The sequence below is a fragment of the Lytechinus pictus genome, chromosome 15 (assembly GCF_037042905.1).
Source record: "Lytechinus pictus isolate F3 Inbred chromosome 15, Lp3.0, whole genome shotgun sequence".
Lineage (NCBI taxonomy): Eukaryota > Metazoa > Echinodermata > Echinoidea > Temnopleuroida > Toxopneustidae > Lytechinus > Lytechinus pictus.
Genome location: NC_087259.1, coordinates 22,879,637 through 22,907,306, shown reverse-complemented (window position 1 = coordinate 22,907,306; position 27,670 = coordinate 22,879,637). Strand labels below are relative to the sequence as shown.

General features: G+C 36.8%; 3 protein-coding genes across 5 annotated transcripts in view; 2 read left to right on the top strand and 1 right to left on the bottom strand.

Moving 5' to 3' along the window:
* The first annotated feature begins 187 nt into the window (after positions 1-187).
* LOC129277449 (aspartate--tRNA ligase, mitochondrial-like) lies at positions 188-16,623 on the top strand. The gene is made up of 16 exons (XM_064110737.1): positions 188-326; positions 690-856; positions 1,394-1,498; positions 2,413-2,511; positions 3,043-3,166; positions 6,015-6,133; positions 7,289-7,393; positions 7,831-7,971; positions 8,965-9,003; positions 9,873-9,974; positions 10,404-10,637; positions 11,372-11,426; positions 11,988-12,160; positions 12,811-12,921; positions 13,577-13,652; positions 14,048-16,623. The coding sequence occupies exons 1-16, from the start codon at positions 245-247 to the stop codon at positions 14,215-14,217; spliced, it is 1,902 nt and encodes a 633-aa protein (XP_063966807.1). The 5' UTR covers positions 188-244; the 3' UTR covers positions 14,218-16,623.
* Positions 15,866-27,523, bottom strand: LOC135156907 (torsin-1A-like). The gene is made up of 6 exons (XM_064110738.1): positions 27,232-27,523; positions 22,483-22,855; positions 21,411-21,676; positions 20,742-20,917; positions 20,065-20,189; positions 15,866-18,823 (listed from the first exon to the last, which is right to left on the bottom strand). Exons 2-6 carry the CDS (start codon positions 22,757-22,759, stop codon positions 18,513-18,515), a joined length of 1,155 nt encoding a protein of 384 aa, XP_063966808.1. The 5' UTR covers positions 22,760-22,855; positions 27,232-27,523; the 3' UTR covers positions 15,866-18,512.
* The window catches only part of LOC135156906 (centrosome-associated protein 350-like), a 34,788-nt gene continuing 34,591 nt past the window's right edge, over positions 27,474-27,670 (top strand). For 2 of the 3 annotated variants that reach the window (XM_064110736.1, XM_064110734.1), the window contains exon 1: positions 27,474-27,576. The gene's annotated coding sequence lies outside the window, so the exon portion shown is untranslated. Of the gene's footprint in view, positions 27,617-27,670 lie in introns of all 3 variants that reach the window. The other variant, XM_064110735.1, reaches the window with a different exon arrangement.

Genomic DNA, 27,670 nt, shown 5'->3' with positions numbered 1-27,670 from the left:
GCTTCCCTCCCTGATATGACAAGAGCAAGTAAATTATGTTAAAGACATTGATTAAAATGAAAGCTATATAGACGAGGAGACCGTGCGAATTATTAGAGTGTATTGTTTAACAAATTTTCATGTTTTTAGTAAAATTATTTTTTGGGAGCTTAGCCTTAGCAGACGACGCAATCTTCGTATTGCGTAACACCTCGGTTTCGGACTCGAATACTGCTACTGGTCTGGAGCTGGAGCTTTCGACAAAATGTTTCGTTCCTTAATCCAGCGACATCCTCTTGCCGCAGTTGCAAGAAAATATTGTAATGTAAGAGCATCTTCAACTATTGGTAAGTTACATACGTTTGAATGATGTCTGATCAATAAAGTATAAAAAATATTCGTGTCTTAGTCTTACAGTTACACATGAAGTTCACGTGTAGTCCCATATATTTATATCTGTGATTTGTGAAGTGTGAGAGCACTGCTCACTGTGAATGCTCCAGGTTAGCTTCAATAGATTATGTGAAATGTTCTCATTATTTACTATATCATTAATAATTTAATAGTGTGATAACTTAAACATTCAGTATAGTCAAGTGTTTTAGGAGACCATTACCATTAATTCAATGATGATGGAGGCCATTTTAAGGTTTATACATCTTTAAACATTTCTTTAAAAAATAGATCTGTGATTTTTTTCACTCCTGCAGGTAACATATCTCTTACTGAACGTAGTCATAACTGTCATGAGCTGAGATCTCATCATGTTGGAGAAAAAGTTACCATATGTGGATGGCTCCAGCACCGTCGCTTTGATTTCATGTTCACACTCAGGGATTCGTTTGGAGCCATTCAGATCATTATCCCTAAAGAAGAGGTAAAAATGGTGTAATGCTGGTGATTTTGTATAATATTTTTGATATTCATTTGTACATGTTGTTAACCCTTAAAATTGTCCCCCTCCTCTTCCGTTCTAATCTTCTCCATCTTTTTTTCAAGTCAGCGCTTAATTTTGTACCTAAAAGCTTCATACTAAATGTCACAAATAGTTTTCAATATATCATTCTTTCTTATTGCTCTCTTAGAAAAACAATAAAGATAACAGAAAGCTGATTTGACATCCCCCTGAGATGAAGTCCCCCCCCCAAAAAAAAAAACATTGACAAAAAAAAGGCAACAAAAATAATGGATGTTTAGCCCAGGACAGTTTAGCCAGCATATATGCAGATTTATGTATGGCAAGTTATTTCATCATCTGATCCTATTTATTGATATCAACAAATGGTTATGCTTGCTATATCGTCCAGATGTAAAAGCTACTGTACATTGAAAATTTTAGTCAAACAAAAACACCTTTCCCTATTTAAGTCAATAGTATTGTTAAAATTGATATCTGATTCTTTGAAAATCACAGCAAGGAAGCAAGGAGCTTGTGGAGACATTGACAGCTGCTTACCAGGAATCTGTCGTCAAGGTCAAAGGTCATGTCCAGCTTAGACCCAATGGTCTCAAGAATAAGGTAACAACTGAACTTTTGCAATTGGCAAGTAAAAATATTAAAAACTGACCAGTAAGGAGGACTAAATTAATCCACCAACAAAGCATGAGAACCTAGTTTCAAAACATGAGATAAGTGCTCAGTAAATGAAGTTTGACCTTTTCACTTCTACTATTTTAGCATAGAATGAAGGGTGCCCTCTTTGCAATTTATCAATGACCATCCCAAATGAATACATAGATTATTATATTAGGAGAAGGCTAGCAATCAATTGCCAATATCCTATTAATTACCAATCTTTTGATCGATGTCTTAAACTAGAATTGACCTGCGATATGTGATATGTTTCTTGCAACATCCTCTAAACCCATGGCTTGAATCAAGCAAGAGCGCACCGTACAGACCCTTCTCATATTCAGGGCCCACAGTATGGAACTCATTACCAACTTCTATTACGGAGAATGTCTTTTGAATACTTTCAAAAAAAATCTTAAAGTTTATTTGTTATATTAATTTCATTTCAATTTAAATGTGTGCCTACATGTATATTAATTTTGAATTCTACCTGAGAGAGAGATGGGGTAGGGGGTGGGACAGGGGGCAGAGTGGGGACAGGGGGGCAAGACTTTGAATTCAAATACATGCGCCATCTAATATTATTATTATCAATATCATTATTGTATTTCTATTTTGTTAACTTTTGGACTCCTGCCATTTACAAGCTTTTTTAAAAAAGCTTTCTACAGGTGTTCCATTTTCCATTTATTTCTATCACAATATTAATTTACTATGCTTATGTATTTGATCTGTATTTGTATATGCATGTGTATTTCAACTGTGCATATTTTGTTGTTTTTTAATGGAAAAGAATAAATGAATTGAATTGAATGAAGATATTAACATTTAACTGTTTGAAATGTATTTATTTTGAACAGGAAATGGGGACTGGTGACGTAGAGATTGTTGCAGATTCTGTGGAGCTTTTGAACCCATGTAAGGAGCAGCTTCCAGTGCAACTTAGTGACTTCAACAAAGTATGTATTAACAGCCTGGTACTAACTTATTGTGAATTAATCTTGATAATATGTGCTATAGACTTTATGCATGTGATGTCATAATCTCATAGCACCCTCCCTCAGAGGATATAGAAATATGGGTAAACAGATCACCAGTGCCTGTAAAGCAACGGTTTGAACCTCTAAGATGATGATGCCAATGTAGAAGGTCTTTTGCTATAATATACCTGGGGAGTGTTTCATGAAAGGACTTGTTGGATGTTTTATCCGACAAGTTCTGTTTTATTTGACAGTTACCATAGCCACAGTGCTTCTCAGCCAATCAGAATCAAGGAAAATTGTCAGATCTGACAACTTGTCAGACAAAAATGTTGATGAAACGCTCCCCAGTTTGTAGTTGGCTCATTTCCAACAGATATTTCAAACATGAATATGTCTGTTTGTGCAATTTGTAAATCAGGTGCTCATAAAGTAAGAGAGGTGCCTCATGAAGAGTTGTAATTTCCTTTTCAATATTAATTTGATAAAAACCTTAATTTTGATGTGCAGGTTTCAGAAGCAGTGAGAATGCAGTTCAGATACATTGATCTTAGGAGTAAACGGATGCAGAGGAATCTCAGACTCAGATCAGATGTCGTCATGAAGATGAGAGAATTTCTCTGGAAACAGCATGGTGAGTCTGTAAAATAATGTCCCCGGAGTGGATAGAGTGCATTCACTGTGTGGTGGGATCGGATGGTGTGCTTACGTTGTGTGGAGGCAAGCATGATAGAATTAAATGACTGGGGTGATAATATATCTAGATGTTGTCATGAAGATGAGAGAATTCCTTTGGAAACAGCATGGTAAGTCTGTGAAATAATGTCCCCAGGGAGTGTATAGAGTGCATACTCTGTGTGGTGGGAGCAGATGTTGTGCTTATATTGTGTGGAGGCAAGCAGTGACTGGGGTGATATGTCTAGATGTTATCATGTACATGAGAGAATTCCTTAGGAAACAGCATGGTAAGCCTAAGTACTAAATAATTCTCCAGGGAGTGGATACTGAATTATACTTTGTGGAGGTAAGCATGATAAAATCCAATGATTGAGGTGATAATATATCTGTAACAGTGAGATACATCATCATATTGTCTACTTTTTAGGCAAACCAGAGTTGAATGTGATACAGATATGGCCTCCTTAGAGTTTGAATAAAACATTTTGTTTCCCCGACAAAGTAATGTTTTTTCCAAGGGATTATATTATGCCCGAAGCGTAAAGCGCTGAGGGAAAATATTCTTCTGAGGGAAAAATAGAGTTTCGGAAAGAATTTAAATGTTACAGTATTTATGAAACAGATAGATCAGGCATTATCTGTTATATCATATAGTCTTTGTAGATTCACTATCAGAGTCTGGATTTATGATATGGCTTATGATAAGCTCACAATGCTTGCCACTACTCTGATCCTTCTATGTCATAATAGAAAAATACAACAGGTGCGTGTTTGACATGTACATCAAGTTTACTACCTGTGTGTGCAACTTAAAAGCAGCAAGTGACATCCAGGCGCGTAGCCAGGGGGGGGCGGTCGCCCCCCCCAAAACGTCCCCAAAAAGAAAAAAGAGAAGGGAAAAAGAGAGGAAAAAAGGAAAAGGGAAGGGAAGAAAGGGAAGAAAGGTAGCTTTGTCAGGTTTTTTTTCTTTTTATTCTTTATTTTTTTTCTCAGAAGAGAAACTCCTTCACTCTTGCTTTAAATTTATATATGAATTTTGCTTCCGCGCTGCGCGCGGTTAAATGACAATATTGAAGTTCTCAATTGTTTCCCCACCCTTTCTCTAACTTTGCTTTTCCACCTCAGCTATATGTGTTTCTTGCCAGTTAAAGTTCAAATGTATAGATTAGGGCATGGAATTAGAGTAAGGTTAGGCCGAAGTATATGAAGTTATCTTTTTTTTTATTGATCGCGCAACTTCTGGTCGGGTCGGCTCCGGGCGGGTAAAATCTTTATATCAATTTCTGCCGTCACCTCCATAAAGTCAACTTCTCCCGCTTTTCAGGTCATTACTAAACAACCATAATTTGGGGCAAACAGGTTCCTAATTTAAAAAGAGGAATGTATAAAATTCGTGTCGTATTAAATAAAAAAGTACAATATTTTTTTCAAATTCTATTAATCTTCATGTTATTTCCCTGCACATTCATCTCCTGTCCTGTTTTGCGCCCTCAGTTTGAAATTTTGAATGACACTTAGGTTTCTTTATAATTCAAAATGAAGCGCTTCAGGATAAGTCAAAGAAATTAGGCATCCTTTTTTATATTATTTTAATAAATCACAGAAGTTTCAACTTTTTGCGCACTATTTTCCTTGTAATGAAGTTCAATAATCTTAGGAAATCAATTGAATTAGAGCCGATGGGGTATTAGATATATCTGCATTTGATGAAACGTCCGCCCTTTGAAATTTCAGAGTTTTATTGCTCTGCGCGGGGAGGAATATCTTCCTCCCGGCATATACACTTCTTCTCCTCTGTTTTGCGAGTTAAAGATATGCACTGTCGCTAAATTGTTTGTAATCAAATCTGATATTTCCAAGGGAAGTATTCAATATATCTTTGAGAATACCCTTTTCTCGGGACCCTTTTCATGGCAAAAAAATTGATAAAACGCTTTAGCTTCCGCGCTTCGCGCGGGGTTATAATGATTTTAATTTCCTCCATTGTATTCCTTTTTGTGCGTTCACAATCACTTTTGAAAACAAGGTTCAAAATCACAATAAAGTCAACTGAAATGGAGCTGATATAGGTACTAGAGACAAGAGAGACGGCTCCTTTTAATTTTAATTTATGAAACACCAAAAGCTTCGCGCTTCGCACGGGAGGGGGAAACTCCCCCTCCCTGCACCCACCCCCTAGGGAGCGCGCTTCGCGCGCTCTGTAAGTGTTGGCACGCTTCGCATGCATTTACCGCCCCCTCCAAAATGAAATCCTGGCTACGCGGTTGGTGACATCCCCTCAGTAAATATAACATCGCCGTTTATAATACTACGCATTTATATTCACTGAAGTGATATCAAAACCTAGAATATAAAAAATGTGATCCTTGCAGCTAGGGTCTTGTAATAGTGTATTAACCTATCGCTGATTCGAATCTACATAACCTATGTAATATACAAAATAATGCTGATGATAATGCTTTGATTGCCAATGAAGTTTTTATTATTCACTCGAATTTTCGACGGTCCTCCGTCTTTTTCAGGAGCTTACAATGTGGTATCAGATCAATCAGAGAGCGCATCCTCAGACAGATGTTGCTATGATAATTGGCTGAGGATGCGCGCCCTTCACAGAAATAACTATAGTCAGAGTAATGCATGTTTGTGATGATGTGATACACATGTACAAGTATATTTCCTTCCTTTTAGCATTTCCTCATTTCCTCTTTATTCCTCTGCACCTCCAGTAGTTCCCTAGATCATTGGCACATTACAAATGCTGTATTTAATATTACTCTTATTTTTATCCATCTACTGTATTCTAGGATTTGTTGAGGTTGAAACACCGACATTGTTCAGGAAGACCCCAGGTGGTGCCCAAGAGTTTCCTGTGCCTTGTAAACAGACTGGGAAGTTTTACTCTCTCCCTCAGAGTCCCCAACAGGTTTGTCTTGAAAACTGTTATCATTGCATAACTTCAGAGAGCTCCACTGTATTAAAAAGTGGCGAAGCTCAAAATCCATTACCCATTCAGAAATGTCTTCCTCAAACTACAGTTTGATTATTTTTTGGGGAGGTGTCAAATGTTTTAAATTGCCATTTGGTCTACACCCACTTTGTCTATATTTCTTTTGATCTCATCCAACATGGTCCAATCTCAGTATATCTCTTACCTGTTTGTCTGCTATTATACCATTTTGTCTGATTTCCTGTGAGGCTATACCAATTCTGGCCTGTATTCTGAAGTTGGGGTTTAATTTAAAGTCTGGACTAAAGCTGTGGTTAAACTATGGACAGCCAAATGAGACATAAATCTCTAATGTCCAGTACATTTTAAATTTACCAGCTCATATTACACAGGAAACATTCGTAACTGTCAGGAAATAATAACTACAATAGTTTTCTTCACCAAAGCATGGGGAAAGTGCAAAGTAAATAGAAATAAATAATGCAAAAAAAAACTTTTCACATTTTTGGCTTCCCTTATTTTCAGTACAGAGTTAGACCATGGTCTAAGTTACACTAGACTTCAGATTAAGAGATGCTGATTAACCACATTTTCATTTAAATGACGAAGTAAAAGTGATTTGACAAAATGGTAATTAGACCAAATTGATTGTAGACCAAGTAGGATTCGCAATGATGGTTATGTGCAATGTTTATAGAATTAGACCATTTGCTTGTAGACCAAGTAGACACAAACCAAAACAGGAAGAGTTTTTTTTTCCATCTTACATGGAAACATACTCAGATGTTTTTAAAGGGGTAAATAGATATGTCTTGCCGCACTTCGTCTTTTAATGATTCTTGAAAAATGTATGCATGTGTGTTTGTTTGATAATGTATGCTTATAGAAGCACAGGGCAGTTTATTTGCGAATTAATATTCTATTGAATTGATTGAGATAATCGTGACATTGATCAATTGAAGAAAATTATGTAAATTTAGACATTGATTTATGGAGTCATCATATTTTACTTTAGATTTTCACTTTTATGCTGGTTTTATTTCATTTTGATTTAGTCTAACTGACTCAATTTAATAAGGGACTTGGTCTGTGTACTTTATCTTGTCTCATGCTTTATATGTATGCTTTCAGTTCAAGCAGCTGCTCATGGTTGGCGGTATTGATAGATACTTCCAGATTGCACGTTGCTATAGAGATGAGGGCAGCAGACCTGACAGGCAGCCGGAGTTCACCCAGGTAACGTCTCAAATCTCTCTATGTAATATTACTTGGTGGAATAATTAATTGTAGATGATCAATCTACTTTGGAAGACTTTGGAAGATATTTTGGCAATTTCAAGCTGAAAATGTGTTGCCTATTTAAAAGATTTTTCTTAGTTTTTGCGGAAAAAAAGGAGTGTAATAAAACAACAAAGAGCAGGAGATTTTGTGAGATACAGTATACCTTTCCTAGGTGTTCTATCATCCACACATTTTGAAACAACTATTGAAGTTTTTAAAGCTTCTGATTATTTGTGGTTGTTAAAAGCTTAATCTACACTTTTGTTTCATAAATAAGTTAATTGCCTCAGACTGTTAATTAGTTGATTATGAAGTCTCTAAAACACCTTTATTACCATGGAATTTAATAAATGCCTTTCTTTGTTATTTCTGTATAAATTTCCCTTTTTTAGGTTGACCTTGAGATGTCTTTCATAACCAAAGAAGGGATTTATCAACTGATTGAGGAAATGATTTTATTCTCTTGGCCAGAGTCATTACCAACTCCTACCATTCCTTTTCCAAGAATGACCTATGATGATGCAATGAATCAGGTTAATATCATCTTTGGTTTTCTGCCCATTCTTACCTCTTTGTGTCTTTGCCCACCATAAGATGGTTGCTGGAGGCATTATTGTTCTGTGCCATCAAGCTGTCTGTATTCCTCTTGGGTGTTTCATAAAGCCGTTCAAAAGAAATGGATGACTTTTAAATACTAAAGCGCATGTATCTTTTGACCCGTTCTTGCGCCAAACAAGATACTCCCATTGTTACTCATATTGATACAGTGGGAGGGATATTTGATGCGTAATAAACTTTGCAGTCAGATGCTTGGGAATGATAAGAATTTAAATCTTCGAAGATCGGATTTTAAACTTATGCTGATGGGAATAATAACCTGATTTAGCACAAAAAACAGGTTTACAAGTAATGCATAAAGCAGTGCATAACTCAGCTTTGACCCATTCTTCAAATTCTATCCATTTAACAGTGATGATGTCATCTTTTTTTTTTTGGGGGGGGGGAATTAAGTTCAACAGGGGTGTGAGAGTTCAGATTTTTTTTGTTTTGATTTTCAGCTTAATTTCAGCTTATTTTTGGCCTTCCTCTGTACAAAAAGTATGGGAGCTCTTTCTATTTCAGACTTTTTCAACACTCTTCAGCTTTTTTCAGATCTTTTTATTTGTGACCACTCACACCCCTGGTTCAAAGATCATCAGGGGCCGCGGAAGCGGGTGGGCAGGGGGGGTGGCTTCAGCCCCCCACTTTTTTCCAAAACCGTGTACAAAAACGTAAAAATGACCATATGATTGTGATTTTTTGCATGGTCAGCCCCCCCCACTTTGAAAACCGTTCCACGGCCCCTGATCATAGAGGTTATATATTGGACTTATTGATTTGAAAATTGACTCATTTATACATAAAAGATTAGTTTAGGGGGTTTGAGGTCAATTTATAGCCAAGGAAGGGTACATGTATTTATCCCAGCATTACTTCATATTTGTTTTTTTTACCTGAAATGATACTTATTAACATTCTTTTTGCAGTATGGGGTTGACAAACCAGATACCAGATTTGATATGAAGGTAGGTGTCTCTTGCCCCCCCCTGTTTTAGATTTTGTATTTTAAGAAATGTATTTGTTGATAACCTGCTGTAGAATATATTTTTTATGTACATTTAGGCTTTGCTGTAGGGATATACTTTCATTTATAGTGGAATTCATGACATTTTATTCTTTCTCACATTATTCAAAGTAGAACTGTACATTTTGTCTTCCCTGCTACTCTTTTCCCTGCTAAACTTTGTAGAAAGTTGAGCTGCAATTGAAACATAAGTCACTTAAAAAACAGCCCCCCCCCTTGACATTTTTCACAATAAATCTGTAATGCAAAAAGATTGTGCTGTAATGTTTCATGACGGGATATGCAATTTTAAAATAGCCCGGGCTATATAGGATTAAGCACATAAGCATGACTGTGGGTCAAATTGAACTCTTAAGGCGACCGCACACCTTACGATTGGTCTGCGACTCGATTTCAGAATAAAATGTAGTAGAATTTGATGCTAATATTGAGACTTGGAATATCTTACTGTGTAATGTTCTAATTCATCGTACGAATACCTATGTTCAAATCTGTGACTATGCTATCATTTTTCTTAGAATAAAAGCGAATTTGATATCTAGTCGTAATGACGTCATAGCAGTCGTGCGATTGGCTACGATTTAAAACAAATTTTGCCTTTACTCCAAAATAAAGGCTTGCAATCTTTCAAAATGGTTATATTAGTGTTCTTTCAATTAATGTTAACCTCAAATAAAATGATATGTTCCATTCACATTTTCAGAAAATGAGCAAATGCGATTTGTTCCAAAATTGGATCGCAAACAGTCGTATGGTGGCCGTAACGAAACACCTCCAGATTGTAATTGTTCAGTTTGTATCTTTATTTAGATCCAGGATGTCACCGATATCCTCCAGGGGAGTGGAGCAGCAATATTTCAATCAAGTTCACCATCTTTTAGAATCAAGCTGATCAACTGTAAAGGAGCTACAGTAAGTTGATCTTTCTTAGGACACCCAGGGAACTGCTTCGTAATATCAATAAAAATAAGTTCAAACACCTGTAATAAGCTGCTAAAATCATGCTATTTAATTAGCTGGTAGCAGATTTATAATAGATTTTTGTTTGTTTTTTTGGACAAGTTATTTAAAATAGTTATTTAAGTTCAACATTTTGCGAATTCTATTTGATTTTTTTCAAAGAATTAAAATGAATACAAAATTAAGAAATAATGTCAATTTGAGGAGCATATTAAAGCAGATAAATCATAACCCTATGAAAGCTCTAGACCTACTTAAGATGATTGCCACATTTTCATGTTTATCTATGTGTTTATATTTTACAGACTCATCCACAGAGAAAGCTCTTTAACAGATAATGAATGTTTATGATAAATAGTGCTTGTCTGCTTTTTTGTACAGAATCATTTGAAGAAGAAGCACATAGAACTCTTAGAGGAAGAAGGCAGGAAGAAAGCAAGTCAGCTGGGAATGGAGAAAGGTGGTGTGATAGGTGTTAGGTTAGAGGCACCCCCAGCCTCTTGGAAGTCGCCCATTGCAAAGTATGTAGGGGATGATGTCAAAGAAAGGCTGGTAAAGAGTCTAGGTGCAGAGACTGGTGACCTGTTCCTCATTGCTGCAGGAGAACAGGATATTGTAAGTCATCTGAAAAGAAATGATTTAAGTCAGAAAGATCTGAAAAATTTGAGACTTGGATCACATGCATATTGATCTGACAGTTAACCCATTTTGTCGCTTGCTCGTTAAAACCTTACGTCTGAAAATTAAGGAAAAAATTAGGGGAGCTTATAAAAAGCTGTATTTTAGAAATATGATTATTATGTCAACCTGATATTCTGTGATAATAGTCTCCTAATTCCTATAGAGAAGTCTTTCTACCCATATGAAGGCAGCTACTCGTGTCATAACTCTTAAATCAATCTCTTTTCTGAGCTGTCCCTAATTTTTTTTCAAAGGTTTTAACACCTAAGAGACAGTTTGGGATCCCAGCTTATGTATGCTAACAAAAATAAACAATGGGAAATTCAAGAAGCTAATCTGAAAGACGTTTAGATACTCAGGGGCAAAATTATACATTTGAAAGCCTTTTCAATTTAATTCAATTCAATTAATTTTAAATAGTGCAATGTAATATTATATTACATTGCATAATACATCTTTCCATTTTAGCTCCATTCTCCTCAAAATTTTGATGAGCTTTTTATCATGTTAGGTTGTCCATCTTGTTTGAAAGGTTGTATTTTGTATTTCTCTGGTTTCACCTTTAATGTTGATGTATACATGGTCACTAATTTGAAAGTGTTTATCAAATGTGCTTGACTCTCCGTCTCTTATTTTGTCTTTTATTTGGCTCATGCTTATTCCTACAGAATCAAATACTTGGACATGTGAGGTTACAGGCTGCCAGTCTTCTGGAAGAGAAGGGTGAGCACTGTCCTTATCAGAATTTTTAGATATGTATGGGCACTTTTTTGGGGGGATGTGCTAGCAATTTAATTTTGCTCATCTAAAAGTATATCAATATTAATAATAAAATACGAGTTTCAACAAAAGAACAAGAAAGCGACTAACAAGCATTTGCTTGATGGCTGTCAATAATAACTATTGCGTCATCTGGCATTAAACATGAGCATTTTGTGATTTTCTCACACATTATACAGTATTTATTCTTTTCTATTTAACCCTTCTATTTACTGTTCAACATTTCTGTTTAAGGTCTGTATTCATCTTTTATTTTCAACACCTTGATTCAAAGTTCTTTTTCTGTATTACCTTTATAAATTACCATTTTGTTCAAACTTTCCATTCAACAATTATTCAAATTTCTATTCATCTTAGTGTATAAACTTTATGGATTTTATTCAAACTTTCAGTTCAACCTCTCTATTTTACTTCATATTCAACTTGCTATATATGAATATTCTATTCCAATTTCTATTCCAGCCATTATATTCAATGTTTTTATACTTCATTTCTTTTTATCAGGTGTATCAGTCCGTGATTTGTCATCATTTAACTTCCTATGGGTGGAAGACTTTCCACTTTTCTTACCTAAAGACGAGGAATCAACGAGTCAGGGGGATGTTGAATCTGCTCATCATCCGTTCACTGCTCCAATGAAAGGAGAAGAAGAACTGGTCTATTCATCCCCCCTCAAGGTGATTAGAAACCCATTGAATATTGGAAGTTGGTGGTCTCGGTCAAGGAGCATTTGTTATCAATTAATTAGACCTTATAAAGAAAGGATACTCCTGAGAACCTGAAAAGTTTGTCAGAGGATTGCAAGGCATGGTAACAAGTGATACATTCAAATAGGATTTTGGGATTCTTATTATTAAGTTACAGGTGACTCCACTCAGGCAAAATTTGATTTAGAAGATGTTATTTACGTATGTTTTGCATATTCTGGTCTGAAGTAATGCTTCAAGTTAGGCAATTCTTCAACTTATGGAAATACATAAGTGTTTGGTACCGCAAAATTGTAAAAATAGCAAGCCTAACTTGTTTACTTGACAGCCAATCATGGCTCGCCATTTAGCGTCCATTGTCTAGTTTTGGTTCCAATATATATTTTTTGCTCTAGCGTTTTAGTCATTCATGCGATTTTACTCTGATGAGTGCATCTCAAAAAGCTTCAAAATACATGTATACTATGTTTTAATACAAGAACAAATGTAAATTTGAACCTCTCGTTTTTACAGACGTACAAGCATTTTATCGATTCAGGATTGTAATGACCTTTGCTGTTGTATTTGTTTTAGCATCCATGTTTTTATTCTTATTTATTCCATTTATTTTCATGGCGAAGGTCAAGGGTCAACATTATGACCTTGTGCTGAACGGTATGGAGATTGCTGGAGGTTCTATCCGTATCCACCGTGCTGACCTTCAGAGATACATTTTAGAAAACATTCTCAAGGTGAGATTCAATGGGATGTTTATTAATAGGAGCAGCTTGAAGGTTGTAATGGTGGTAGCAGGTGTGATGATGGTGATATTATTATTATAGTGATGGTGATTTTGAAGACTTTTATGGTAGTGGTGTGAATTATAGCAGGATAATTCTCTCATGGAGATAAGTGGCCAGGTATTACTGTATTCCACTTAGGGAGCATTTTCATGAAACAAAATTAGTCAGTGATGTTTACTGAAAACTGTTATAAGCTACTGAAATCCATTCATATGATTGGCTCAAAACAAATTAGTCAGGGAAAATAACTGACAAGAAGCTTCATAAAAACACTACCCTGGTTTCTATAACACAAAGCCTTGTGATGAATACCGATATCAAAATATATGAGAGAACACTTTTGATTGGTTCCTGGTCAGTAATTTGAACTAAATGCGTGTTTTACGTTGATCTTGATTGGTCAGTCCATTTAACGTTTGTGCTCGGAGTCCTGGAGTGTGTTTCATGAACATTTGTCATCTGACAACCTTACTTGATTTTGTTTGGCTGAGAAGCAAAGAGGAGCATTCCAGAAAAAGGACTTGTTAGACATTCTATCCTGTTTTGTCCATCAGTGATCTTTGAATGGCCATTCATTATTTTTATTCATCAATTTTTCTTCCAGGAGGATTCCAGCAGTCTGTCACATCTGCTAGAAGCCTTAGAATCGGGATGTCCGCCTCATGGAGGAATAGCAATAGGTAGGGTCCTGTATTCCTTGATGCAACCATTTAACTTTTAAACAATTTTTCTCAAACAATGTTTTATTGTTTGAATTATGTATTTATTCATTAATTCATTTATTTGTTCATATATCCATTCATTCATTCATTCATTTATTCATTCATTCATTTAGCCATTCATTCAAACAAATTCAAAACTTCATTGTCTATGGAATGGAAAGAGTAGACTACCTATATGTAAATCAATGTTGACTATCGTTCAAATATGTTTTTGCTGCAAGTGATATAACAGCTATTTTCAAGTAGTCATTGAGAATTAGTGCTCTAAAATTGCATATCATCCAGTAAAATATATTTCAATGCAGCATATACAGAATATGCTTTAATAATAATTTTTCAATTTTCCCCTTCAGGTTTTGATAGGTACATATCGTTGCTTTGCGGTGAGCCATCTATCAGAGATGTCATCGCGTTTCCCAAGACGGTGGACGGTAACGACCTGATGAGTGGGGCACCCTCTACACTACTGAACGAAGAACTAGAACGTTATGGCATTCAGGTTGCACAAGGAAAAGAGAGTTGATGATGGATAGGAGCATTGTGGACATATTTGCAATAGAAAGGCAACAGGACCATGCATATGGGATATTTCTGTGGATGTCCCAAGATCAAAGAATGTGACATATTTATTTTGTGGCACATTGTCACCAAGAAAAGGCCCGATTGCAAGCCATATGGATATTGATAAAATGGAAGGGATTAAAGTCACTCAGTTGAAAAATGATTGTGTTGTATCGATCCTTTATATCTTTTGCAATAATGAGGATATTTCAGTGTTCCTGTGCATGACTTATGGTCAGGCGTCATTTGATAGTATAGTCAAGCTTGCATGGACCCAGTGCTGCAAATAAATAAGATGACATTCTTTTTCATATAGAGGTCAATTATATTCCAGAAGGGTATAATTCTTTGTTTCACAGAAGATTAAAAATCATGGATCATAAAGTAAAGCAGGGCTCTTTATGATGGGATTAATGTGTTCTTGTATAAGATTTGAGTCATGTTGTTTAAATTGGAAGAGGACAGATCATGTGACTGATATTTTAAACCTCCAAAGTGACTGGTGCTTGTGGAGTGTAAGCTTGTTCACTATCTTCCGAGATATCATTGTATTAAATCTGCACTTACATGTACTTCTACGTTCCACATGCAGCTCATTTTCACTTCCCTTCATTTCTAATCTTGTTTCTTCTCTCTGTCTTTCCTTTGTAATTACCTTCTGTGCCTATTAATCTATTTTTCCTCACGCTCTCCATCTGAGTCTCTTTTCCCCCTTATGTTTGCCTCTTTCAGCTAGCTCCCCCCTTTCCCATCTGTTTTTTTGTACTGTCTCCCTTTTATCATGCACCCTCTCATTCTCTCTCCATTGTTAATTATAATAGCAAGTGTCTCTCTCTGCATCCTGCTCTCTTTCAGTGAGTTTCCTCTTTCACTCTTTCTTTTTCTTATCTTCCTTCTATTCTCCTCTCTTCTTTTTCTATATTTCTTTCTCCAACTCACTTTTTCCCCTCTTTCTTTCTTTCTTCCCACTTCTCCTTTTCTCACCCTCTTTCTTATTCTGTCTTTTGTCCCTCTCTTTCTTCCTACCTCCCTCTCATTTCCCCCCTTCTCTCTCTCTCATCCTTTTTATTTCATCCCCTCTACTCTGCCTCTTCCTATATTAAATGAGAACTTGGTCTGCCATAAAGTTTTAAGTCAAGACAGGTTTTACAATCCTATCATATATGAAATAATGTATTATGTCTGCATATTGTAGAGACTGAGACAGTGTGTTGAAGGAGACCATTCCTTTTGAGGATGAACTTGAAACTCCATCCATTAAGCCCATATTAAGTGAAGTGTGTCTATAAAAGCATAAGTCTCATAGCCCAACGTTTTAGACCAATTTAAATAAAATGTTGTCTTAATCTCATACATTCTTGTATGTGAACTTGCACTTCTTCAAGTCAAGTCAAACCATGGTTTAATTACTTTTGTAAATGTACATGTACTGTAAAATGATTCATGTAAAATGATGTTTCTACTGTTCTACACCTCATTCTTCAAACATGAATAATCAGGAAACTGTTGAAAAACAGCATGTTTTATTATTATTATTGGTACCTGAGTATATATTTAATTTATATTCAACCTTTTTTCTAAAATAAATCAGTAAAGAAGGACATGTTAACTTTCATTTCTTTTGCTATTTATTCAGAGCACAGCTCAAACTGCTTCATTTATCATAATAATTCTCATAATTTATATACATTTAATACATCTAATCTTGCTCTCTGGTAATTGCGTTGGACACCCTTTCAGCATCTTAGAACAAAAAATCAGTGGTGGGATTATTAACATAGTCATGCAACATGTTTCTACATACTTGTCTCAAACAGGGCTACATGTATAATTACATTGTACATGTCGGTAGACACGTGTCCACAGGCTTGGGCCCAAATGAACTTCCTTGTGTCAAATTTGATTTGTGATGGGTTTTCATCATGTCTACTGGATGCTGAAATACCAATCCCCCTAATTCATTCTAAATGTGACATCACTCTTTACCGTTATACCTTAATTTCTATTGTTCAGCTTGATTTTTATAAATTGACATTATTACATAAAGAATAAAGATGACCCTGGAATGACTTATAATGATTCCTTCACATCTTAATGAACTCGTATAGCACCATTTGAAGCAAAGATTACTGTCTATGCATAAATTATACATTCCAATATGTACAAACACATTCCATAAACAAAACATACAAGCAGGGTGAAACACAAAAGTTTCATAGGCGGTACTAATGTTCAGTTCAAATGCTCAAGAGATGAACTCACCTGAATATGCTAATTTATTTTTGGGGGTCTTATCTGAAAACATCTATCTAGAATGGATTATTTTTCTTTTCTTTATCATCTAAAGGCACATCCGGGGGGGGGGGGGGGGGAATACTGTTAAAAGTGTGATTTAGTTTTACGTAATAATACTGCATGCAGTGAAATTCACATATCCCCTGTACATGAACCCTTATAACATGTAGCTTGGCAACCTTTTTTTTAAAGGATTGATGATTAACTGCATCAAACCCTTATGTGCGATCAATTTTCAGTATCATTGCTAAGCTCTGTTTTACTAAGTTATCAGAGAGTATTTGGTTGCCCGCCACTCTTTAAAGTAAAATTCCATCTTCTATTGATCTAAATTTGAACCAGAAGAAAACAATTATAGCTCCTGAATGCTCTATATGAAAAATAATTAAAAAAACAATTCATGAAGAGAAAGTGACAGACATGCTTGAAACCTTTTTTTTGTCCTTGTGCAATTTATGAAGCAAATTGTTTTCATCAGGTTATTCCTTAATCATGGCGAACCTCTCACAGATATATTTAGAGGCAAACCTGAGCAACAGCATATATGTTATGCAGGAAAATACTTATGAAATAAACTCCTCAAAAAAAGTTTGGAAATCTGATTTTGATCGATAATCCCTCCTCAGTTTTAGTGGATATTAATGTGTGATTGATACCAATGAATAGATCATTTAATTTTCTTTAAAATGATACCCTACATGGTATGATCATGGTTTACATGGAGGCAAGGTCAAAATTCAAAAGTTGCAAAATGACACAATATTGATTGAAAGTCACTGTTCTTTTTTTCCCGTGGTGATGAGTGAGTTTCTTAGCGGTTTCTTTTGTTTTCATGCACCTTAACATCAACATATGAACATGGAATCAAACACACCTCTGCACAAGCAAACACATAACAAACAAACATGCATTGGTATTTCAAACCATGTTATCTCACAAAACCACCATAATAAAATGAAGAAGCAGGGGCTTGATTTGAACGGATTTTCATCTCTATTGACACAGACAAAACAAGCATGTTCTTTATTGACCATTTCTGCTCGTTTTGCAGCTTTTCAATTCAGACCTCATCCAACACTTTTGAATCCTGCTCTTTTCGTGATGGCATGATCATAACAAGCATGGTATCATTTTAAAGAGAATTAAATGATCTTTCGAATAATATCAAATATGCATTGTGTAGAATTGGGAGTTCAGAGAAAATAATGGCCAAACTCAAGATTTCCAAACTTATTTTGAGGGGTTTATATATTTTAACAAGTGACATTTCCAAAACATGAATGATTATACATTTTTAGCTTCTACCCAGTTAATTTGATCCCTGAATGCTGCCATGTTGGATCTGAATATGTGATCTAATCTACTGGGTTCAAGTCAGAAATTTATTCACACTTCTCCAGCAAGCTTTTAATACAACATAAAGGAAGTCAAAAGATTTTGAGACAATAGTCTCTATATAATGTATAAAGTCACGTCTGCCCATGCATAATGTTACAAGTGAATGTCAACATCACAGGTATTTGGTTTTCATCCAATCACATATTATATTCTCACTTTTGAAAATGACTGAAAGTTCCCGGATGTAGCGCACTGCATGAATTTGTCACTTTGCGCACTGAACTAGATATTCTACTTCTTGTTCGGTGATGTGTGACCCAATAACTTCCAGTCTACCCGTATTGTAGCGAGCGCTTGTCTAGTTACATACACATACGCACCGCATTCTCAATCTCTTCTGACATTTCGAGGAGGAATTATGATAAACTTGTAACTTGTGTTATCCCTCTTGCTGTTTACGATTGAATTCTTACCATCAAGCTTCCGGAAGTTACCGCATGAACTACATGTGCTTCCGGGAACTTATTGTTATTGTTGATGGTCATAATTCAGTAGTTTCAGCGTGTCTAATCATTCAACATGATTGGTAAAAGTTTTTTTTCCTCACATGATAATATTGCAATATCAGAGTTCCTTTTCCGAGTGTGCTTGATTGGCTACTTTCCTCTTCCTGTGTTTTCTGAATAAAGCCAGGTTCAGTTTCTCTGCAACGCTTTTACACCCTTTGGTGGCAAAAATTTCCAATCCCTTTGGCCAAAATTGAAGTTGTCTAAGGACTTCTTCTACAATGTCTTCGGTATCATCAGAACGGATATGATGAGCAAGAAGCTCTGATTTGATACATTTCCTGACGTGGCTTGTTTCCAGTGGTAGGAAAGGGATGAAATGGCTGATGAGGTATTTGTCTATCAAGCGAGTACTCTCAAATCCACCTCCTGTAAAGTAATTCAGAATTGGGCATTAACATACATATACATGTAAAACTTACTTGTTTATCACCTGATATACACGTCCAAACTACAAATTTGTGTACTGTAATTCTGGGCAATTTGTAACAGGATGTGGGTGTGAATGTGTGGAATATAAAAGAAATATGCCTGGAAGTCGGGAAACCTTCATGTATGTACTAGATATATATCACATTTCAATTCTGAAGGGGGTAATAATTGGGGCCCAAGAAATAAGATTTCAGGTGCCATACTGTCACAAAAAGACAATATATCATCCCCATAAAGGCAGTAATCACTCACACTTTTTTTCATCAGCTAAGACTAACGTATTTGTATAATCCAGGGGAGTATTTCATGAAACAAATAGTAATTGATTTTCACATAAACAACTGTTAAAAGCTATTGAAATCATTGCATTTGATTGATGGAAAGCAAATTGCGAGTAAAAACCAGCGACAAGATGTTTCATGAAACTCTTCTCAGGTGCAATGGATAGACAAATGAGTTAGGGTTGACATTATAATGCACCTTTTCTATGGAATGTGTTGAGTTGGACTGGGGTTTACAATGCAGAAAATGTCTAAATTCTATGACCACCTCTCCCTGATTTTACTTCTCCCGGGCCTATTTCATGTAGACTAATTGTTAATCATTATGGTTCATGGATACCCCAATTTTGAATGGCTGTTGGGCCCTTTTACCATGGTATTTACATTAACAGTAAAGTTACCACAATTGTAAGCATGTTATAAATAAGCCCCAGGCCTTCCATAGTTGTGGTTGATTGGATTGATCACATGTCTTTGGAAGTGGGGCCCTTGTCTGAAAGATATTAAACCTCATTCCTTTTTTTCATATCATGAGATGGCATGCTATGTACCCAACTCTTCAGGGTTAAAATGTAAAGAAGTCTATTGTTCTGATATAAAATATTGTGTCTGAGGCAAAATGATGAATAATATCCAGATGATGATGATGGTTGTGGTGATGATGGATGTGGTGGTGATGATGGATGTGGTGGTGATGATGATGGTGTTGTTGATGATGGTGGTGGTGATGATGTTGGTGAAAATTATGATGGATGGATGGTGGTAATGATGATGATGGTGGTGATTATGATGGTGACGGTGATGACAGGGCTGATGACAATGATGATGAAATATTGACGAGTCTTAATTTTTTTGTTTTAAATCATTCAAATTACATTTTAAAATCTTTTTTATTACCTGCTGAACCAAATGAGCTTTGTTCAATGAGAGGTTCGAGACTCTGCAAAGTAATTTCTTCTCTCTGTTTACCAGCTTGAAGATGAGACAAGGCATAATTTGATATCTCCCTTGCTGCTGTATTGCTACATACAATGAAATGGAGAATGAATCACTATTCCATTTTTATACACCCTATTGGGAAAGGTATATTAACTTGGTTTCATAATGATCAAGTCATTAATTACAGATCTCCAGCGCATAAAATCTACCCCAAAATATTCAGCGTTTTTTCAGTTACCGTTCCTTCTTTTGTAAAATGGAGATCATTAGAGAAATGATCCAGTAGTGTAAAGTACTACCAGATTGGCAACTAGGCTATCACTCAGGGCTGGTTTTATTAATCTTAAAATCAATATATGATAAAATTCCTTGAAATATAAAATCAGCATCATTTCTGCTAAGTCACTGTATTTAATTTATAAGTTAAATTATGATTAAATCCCTCTCACAATGTTTCTCCAGACTATGGACTACTCAATTTCTTTTTGCATAATAAAGTTCCATTAGATAAATGCCAAACGGCTTCATTTTCAGCACTGCTAGTGTGTTTATAACCCTAAACATACCAAATTACATCTCATCTAAGCCAGGAGCCTTCACCAGGCAGTACTTATAAAAGATAATAAAAGCCTCACCTTAGAAATATAAATATTGCCTTGTTAAACTGAACACCTTCTAGGTGTGTCCTGTACTCTAAGAAGGGACGAATGGTGTCCAGCAAACCAGGAGGCATGTTCTCAACCTCATCAAATATGTAGAGTTGTCGTGGGCACTTCTTGGCGCTGTAAAACACCTCGTTGTGAAGAGATTCCTGGTGAAATGGAATGTTGAGGAGAAAGGACCAGTGAAGCAACTTTGAGTTGAATATAATGCCCATACATGTATGTGAAAGTACCTATATGTAATTTGATTCCTCAGCAATATATACTTACTTTATATGAATCATACCAAGTATCACTAACTCTAACAGGGTGTTGCAAGAAGCTTGACATCAATTGCAAATCAATTTTAGATCCTAAAATCAATCATAAGTCTTGCAATCATTTGTAAATATGCAATGGAATGCTCATCTCCTTCACGTCAATATAAATTATAGCATGATATTCTTTTGTTAATACTGATCTATCAATTGCAAATATGTGGCTGAAATTGTATATCTTTTGTGTTCTTTTAAATTCTTCCCATTGTGTTGTAAAAATAAGAATGTGCCAATTTGAAAAATGACATTTCCTAAAAATATTGAAATTCAAGGCCTAGACCCTCCTGCTTTACTCCACAAAACTAAATATTAATTCAATTCTCACCTTGTATTCCTCCAGCTTTGATGCATGCCTGAAATCTCTATCAGCAATCTTAAGATGAACATATTTACTTGAAAACCCTTCCTTGTAGATGCTTTCTGCTATCATACGACTCACAAAGTTTTTACCCGTCCCAGTCCGACCATGAAATGACAGAACCAAGGGTTTAGGAGGATTGGGATTTAATAGATGACCTTGGAGAGCAGCTGAAACGGTCTCTTGAACTATGTGCTGTCCAAAAAGATTTTCACTGAGAACAGCATCAAGGCCTGTGAATCAAAATGTGGGAATGAACTTAAGATGAGAAAATTGGTATTATTTCTCTTAGCAACATACAATATGCATGATAAATCACTTCGAAATCGCAGTACAGACATGCATACTTTAAAACATTGTGAAAAAACTTACACTAATTAGATTGATATGAACAAAAGACAGGAAAGAAGACATAACACATGGTATGGTACAGGAAGTATAAAATGATGACCATGCTACCTATGAAATACCCAGACAAGGCACGACTATTACACACAAATTCATAAAATTGATCTGGTGCATGGGTAATTTCATAAAGCTGTTTGTAAGTTACATACAACTTTACGAACAACTAGTAACCCCTTGTAAGTGTATTCGCTCCTAAAAACATGTTCCAGATGTCTATAGACTTGTTCGTAGGTTTACAAATAGAAACGACTGGTTTTGATGTTGATCTGGATGTAAAAACTCCAGAATGATTCATGATTGCCATTTCAATAATGAGAAAGTTAAATAACTATTTTTGGAGGACAGATATATGAATCTATATAATTTCATATCTTCATAAAATACAAAAAAAATTAAGTGGGATATGACATCATCACCTTGCTCATTGCATATTCATGAATTACTTCACCAAAATAGGACTTTAAAATATAACTTTGCTACATAACTTTGCTATTCTTTATCCGATTTTGACAAAGTTTACAGTGTTTTGTTTGTCTGATTTTACTTTACTTTTGTTCAAATCCTATTATTTTTAGCCTCTAGAGAGTACCCCTTTTAAGTTTCCACCATATTTCTTGCCCAGCTATCATACCTGCTGTGACATTGTTAACGTTAATCCATGGTTTATCGCAGCATTCCCAGATACACCAAGGTTTCCAGGACCACGTGATGGCCGCGGCCGCACCCATCATCTCTAAGACCTGTCCAGAGGTTCTTCCTAGGTACAGCTGCTGTGGCATACCACCCATAATCAGAAGCAGCATCAAAGTATACCGAGCACTGAAATCCCAGATCCTGGAAGGAACCCATGACATCCCGTTCCATCCGTTTCTATTGTTTGTAAACACTGTTCTTGATCTGTTTCCCATGTCGTCTTTATAGTTTGACGTTCTTGATGAACGATGCTGAAACTTCAGTCAGTGCAGGCTGCTCTCGTGCATAAAAAATGTACCTTCGAACAGCATCTAGTAAACAAAACAGTGTAAGATATCCAGATGAAACAATTACTGTCAACTAACAGGCCAACAGGGGTTTTTGTTCAGATGTCCCAGATCTGCACACTCTAAACTGGGATTTCATTAATTGTCGAAGTACAAGAAATCTAGAAAAGTCCATTCACCTGTCAGATGGCTGACACCAATCAAGTGCACTAGTCGATGTAAAAATATCAGGTTTCTTTCTACATGTACAGGTATATCTTTTTTTTATCAAGATTATAGGAAGATGGAAAGTAATACAAAAAATAGATGATGAATTGGGGAGAATTGATCCGACAACTATTTTTAACACTCTCAATTAACTCTGCTATCTACATGTATGTCCCTCAGAGGCTAAGTTAATGGGGGCGAGCCAAGTGATTTTTTTTTCCTGATTTCCTCATGGGATTGGAGTACAAGATCCAGGCCTTGTTAACTCACAGAACACAAAGAGTTGTCGTGCAAGGAACAAAGTCAGACTGAGTGAGGTATGAAGTTCTGTAGTCCAAGGTGCGGTCCTAGGTACTGATGGTCCGAAACAGAATTAGTCATTTTGGGATGGGCTTAGGAAGGGCGAATAGCCCCCCTCACCCCGATTGCCGCATTAAATTCCACTTTGGTACACTACCAAGAAGGAATGTATAGCTCTCAGTAAGTTCATTCCTCATAGTCATAACCAAGGACAATCTGAATAAAAAATGATTCGTCTTGGTTTATGATATATTATAGGATCTCCTAGTTTACTCAGACCATCCTCATAATTTAAAAATCATCCAAACGAAATGAGGATTGTCCCTGACTCCATTTACAATTACACTTAACACTGGGATTGAGTTTGACTTCTTTTTATCCACGTGCAAGAAATCAAGAATCATGGAATGTTCGTTGACCCATCCAATGCGGACATGTGGTTGAAACCAATTGAGTGTGCTTGTCAGGGTCTAACAGTTGTTACTACATGTATTAGTTAGACTCTAACTTAAGTTTAGGCCTAACTTATTATCTAGATGTATATTTCTCTCAAACTATGAGGAGATTTTTGCTCAGGGGGGGGTTAGGCCACTTACATTGACGAGTGGATACCATGCGCTACCCCAAAAACACATAAGGGTCCCGTTTCAGGCACTCAGGCGTCAACAACGTCTTTGGCAAAAAGGGTTGCATTTCAGCACCATTCGCTGGTAAATCACCTTTTACGGTAGCCTTTTCTCTCTCTCTTCATGCCATTAAGGGTTGCTAATTTGGTTATGAAGATGACGCCATTGAGGGGTGCAAATATGAATAGATCTACGCCATTTAGGGTTGCAAATTTGAGAAGATTAGGGAGCAGACCTAAGCCACACCATGAAGGGCGTGATTTTAAGGGATACAAAATAATCCTCACACACGCCGGCCAGCGCATCACTTAAATGAGAGAATACCCCCGTACAGTAAAGTCTCTAGTCTTACGCCCGGCTCTATACTATAGGCAGCATGCCAATAGGGTTTAGGCCTTTAGTCTATACCATTTTGTTTGATTCATACCAGGGATGGGGGGATTCCTATGATTTTTTTTTAATTATCAATTAAAACAATAAAAGAAGATATATAGAGGTTTAATTAAAGTATGTCTTTTTCAACACATTAACTGGTATGGAATATGGATTCCATTTTTTCAAGTTGTGATGAAATTGGTAAAATGAATGGTAAGTGATGCATCAGTCAGTAAATGCAAGCAACATTTTTCACTTGCATTCAATAATTTAGGATAAAAGATGGCTATTTAAAGTGGCTAACTGAAGAGAGCTGTCATTGAGAGTAAATTATGCTGGACTTTATATACTTGCAATAATTATTTTAAAAATGCCGGGAATTTATACCTGTGGTATGTAACATCAATTTTACATCAGTAATCCGTATGGTATCAAATTAATCGATTTCTATGTTATGACGCCACTTAGGGTATCGAATTACGGGCTTTTCCCTGTTTACGCCACTGAGGGTATCGAATTACGGGCTTTTCACTGTTAACGCCACTTAGGGTGGCTTTTCTCATGGGTTACGACATTTAGGGTTGCAGATTTATTTAATGAAGTTACGCCGTTTAGGGTGCATTTCTGAGGTTGTCGAACACGGGTGAGTAGCAGTCCATGTGGAGAGTGCCCCCCGGGGATGTCTTTTTCAAGATAGGGCACATTACGTAATCATGGTAACAAGGGTGTCAAAACTCAAAACACTGAAATAATGAATATTTAGCTAGGAAATCTACGTGTTTAGGGTCAAATTTGTGAGGGTAAAATTAAAGACTAAAAAAAAGGATGTACTTTTCGTGCTTTTTGCCCCAACACTAGTAACAGTCAACACTATGGCACACTTCTAAAATAAGAAAATAATAGGGATTAGGGGGCCTACTACATGACTAAGCTAAGGAACATTAACGTGTTGACTGTTAGTCAAGTTCATTAATGTCATGGCCCCCCTTGGCCTTGTTTGTTGCAACAGAACAGGTGCAATTGATTGCAAGTGTAGCAAAAAAAGTAACCACATCATGCCTTTCAAACTTAAAGTTTCATGGAGCTGTGTCACTCAGTCTCACTCTCATGACATGAGCCTCAACTCAAGTTCGGACCAGAACAGGGCTAGGGGCCAGGCCCGGTCTTTCCCGTGTAGATCTATCCTCCCTGGGCCTGGGCTAGCTAAGCTAGGCTGAACTGATCTGATCTCACTTAGCCTGGAGGCGTCTGGGGAGTGAAAGTAATATACTGTACGTATGGTCACTCCCCTAACGCCTGGCATTGTGATGTATAGAGTTCTACGTACCGAGGGAAAAGGCAACTATAAAAATGCGCCAAACTGCTAGTTATGTTTAGAATCTGAGGTCACGACTGCTGTACATGGGTAACAATATTGGTTGGCAACGTTTGGCAAAAAATGCGTAATAATGGTTACAAAATGACGAATAAATTATATGAAGTAATAAAAGTAGAAGAGAGTTTACTTACACTTGTTGACATGGCCATCTTTGATCCTTTGTAATTGCAACCTAGTTACTAACCCAGAGAGCTCCCGCCCGCACAGCGGGCGGGAGCCCAGAAGCTTACCGTGTATTTTACCATTGTCACCGGACTAGGGTGATTTATGGTCTAAATATTTCTCCAAATGAATTGTGAAAACGGAAAGTATACAATTACCACGATTATATGGATGAAGGTCTAACGAGTGGCAGATTCCTGACATCTGGGCACAGTCTGGAACCTCAAAAAAACGAAAAGTTCTCTCCTTCTACCCAGTCTCGATCGGCCATTTTGTTACGATTTTTAACAAAAATGGCCGATCGAGACGGGGTAGAAGGAGAGAACTTTTCGTTTTTTTGAGGTTCCAGACTGTGCCCAGATGTCAGGAATCTGCCACTCGTTAGACCTTCATCCATATAATCGTGGTAATTGTATACTTTCTGTTTTCACAATTCATTTGGAGAAATATTTAGACCATAAATCACCCTAGTCCGGTGACAATGGTAAAATACACGGTAAGCTTCTGGGCTCCCGCCCGCTGTGCGGGCGGGAGCTCTCTGGGTTACCTAGTTACGTGACGCGTATAGAGGGCGGCAAAATCATGAGCGGTGCTAGATTAAAAAGTGCTAAAATGTCCCGCTTCAACCACTGAACTAGAAATACGTGGAAGTCGTGTACACCCAAGCAAAACATCGCCGGCGAACTCGATAAGTCACGTGACCGCCGCCATTTTGATAGGTCAATTGTTCGAGAACGCGCCGTAGAAGGCAAGATGCAATATGTTTTCTCTATGTATTTCTAGTTCAGTGGTTGAAGCGGGACATTATAGCACTTTTTAATCTTGCACCGCTCATGATTTTGCCGCCCTCTATACGCGTCATGTAACTAGGTTGCAATTACAAAGGATCAAAGATGGCCACGTCAACAAGTGTAAGTAAACCCTCTTCTACTTTTATTACTTCATATAATTTATTCGTCATTTTGTAACCATTACTACGCATTTTTTGCCAAACGTTGCCAACCAATATTGTTACCCATGTACAGCAGTCGTGACCTCAGATTCTAAACATAACTAGCAGTTTGGCGCATTTTTATAGTTGCCTTTTCCCTCGGTACGTAGGACTCTATAGACTATACATCACAATGCCAGGCGTTAGGGGAGTGACCATACGTACAGTATATTACTTTCACTCCCCAGACGCCTCCAGGCTAATCTCACTTTCAGCTCAGCTTCGGCCTCCCCCAGCCCCAATCCCAAGCAGCTGCCCCAAATTCCGATGTCAACGACTGAACTAAGTTAGACACCGAGATCATGGCCTGTTTGGGCCGCGGGATCGGGCTGGATAAGGTACGGTCCCGTACCGTACCTACCGGTTCCTAATTCCTGGCTGTAGCTGTAGAGAGAGAGTCGGTTGTTTTCGCCAGACCAGCAGTCTCATCATCATCATCATCAGAACATCGCTATACTATGTCTATAGCTTGCTGCTCAGCTCAGGCTCAGCTAGCTATCTCAGCTCAGCTAGCTCAGCTCAGTCAATGTTGACAAAATCCCCGTTGCGCGTCATCGGCAGACAACTCCGCCCACCTTGTTCGCTGAGAAACACAGTTTTATCATTGTATTAGTATCATCTATCGTAACACCATCCTAGAGAATCAGCAAAAAGGATATATCCCACAATGCACCATTTGCCTCTCTAATATCAAGATGGCGTTTAGGTGAGTATTTCCGTGTAGATGTGAATACGTACATTTGAATGTGAGATTTAGTTGTCGTTTAAACACATTTAATCTGTTTTTTGATAAATTTCTG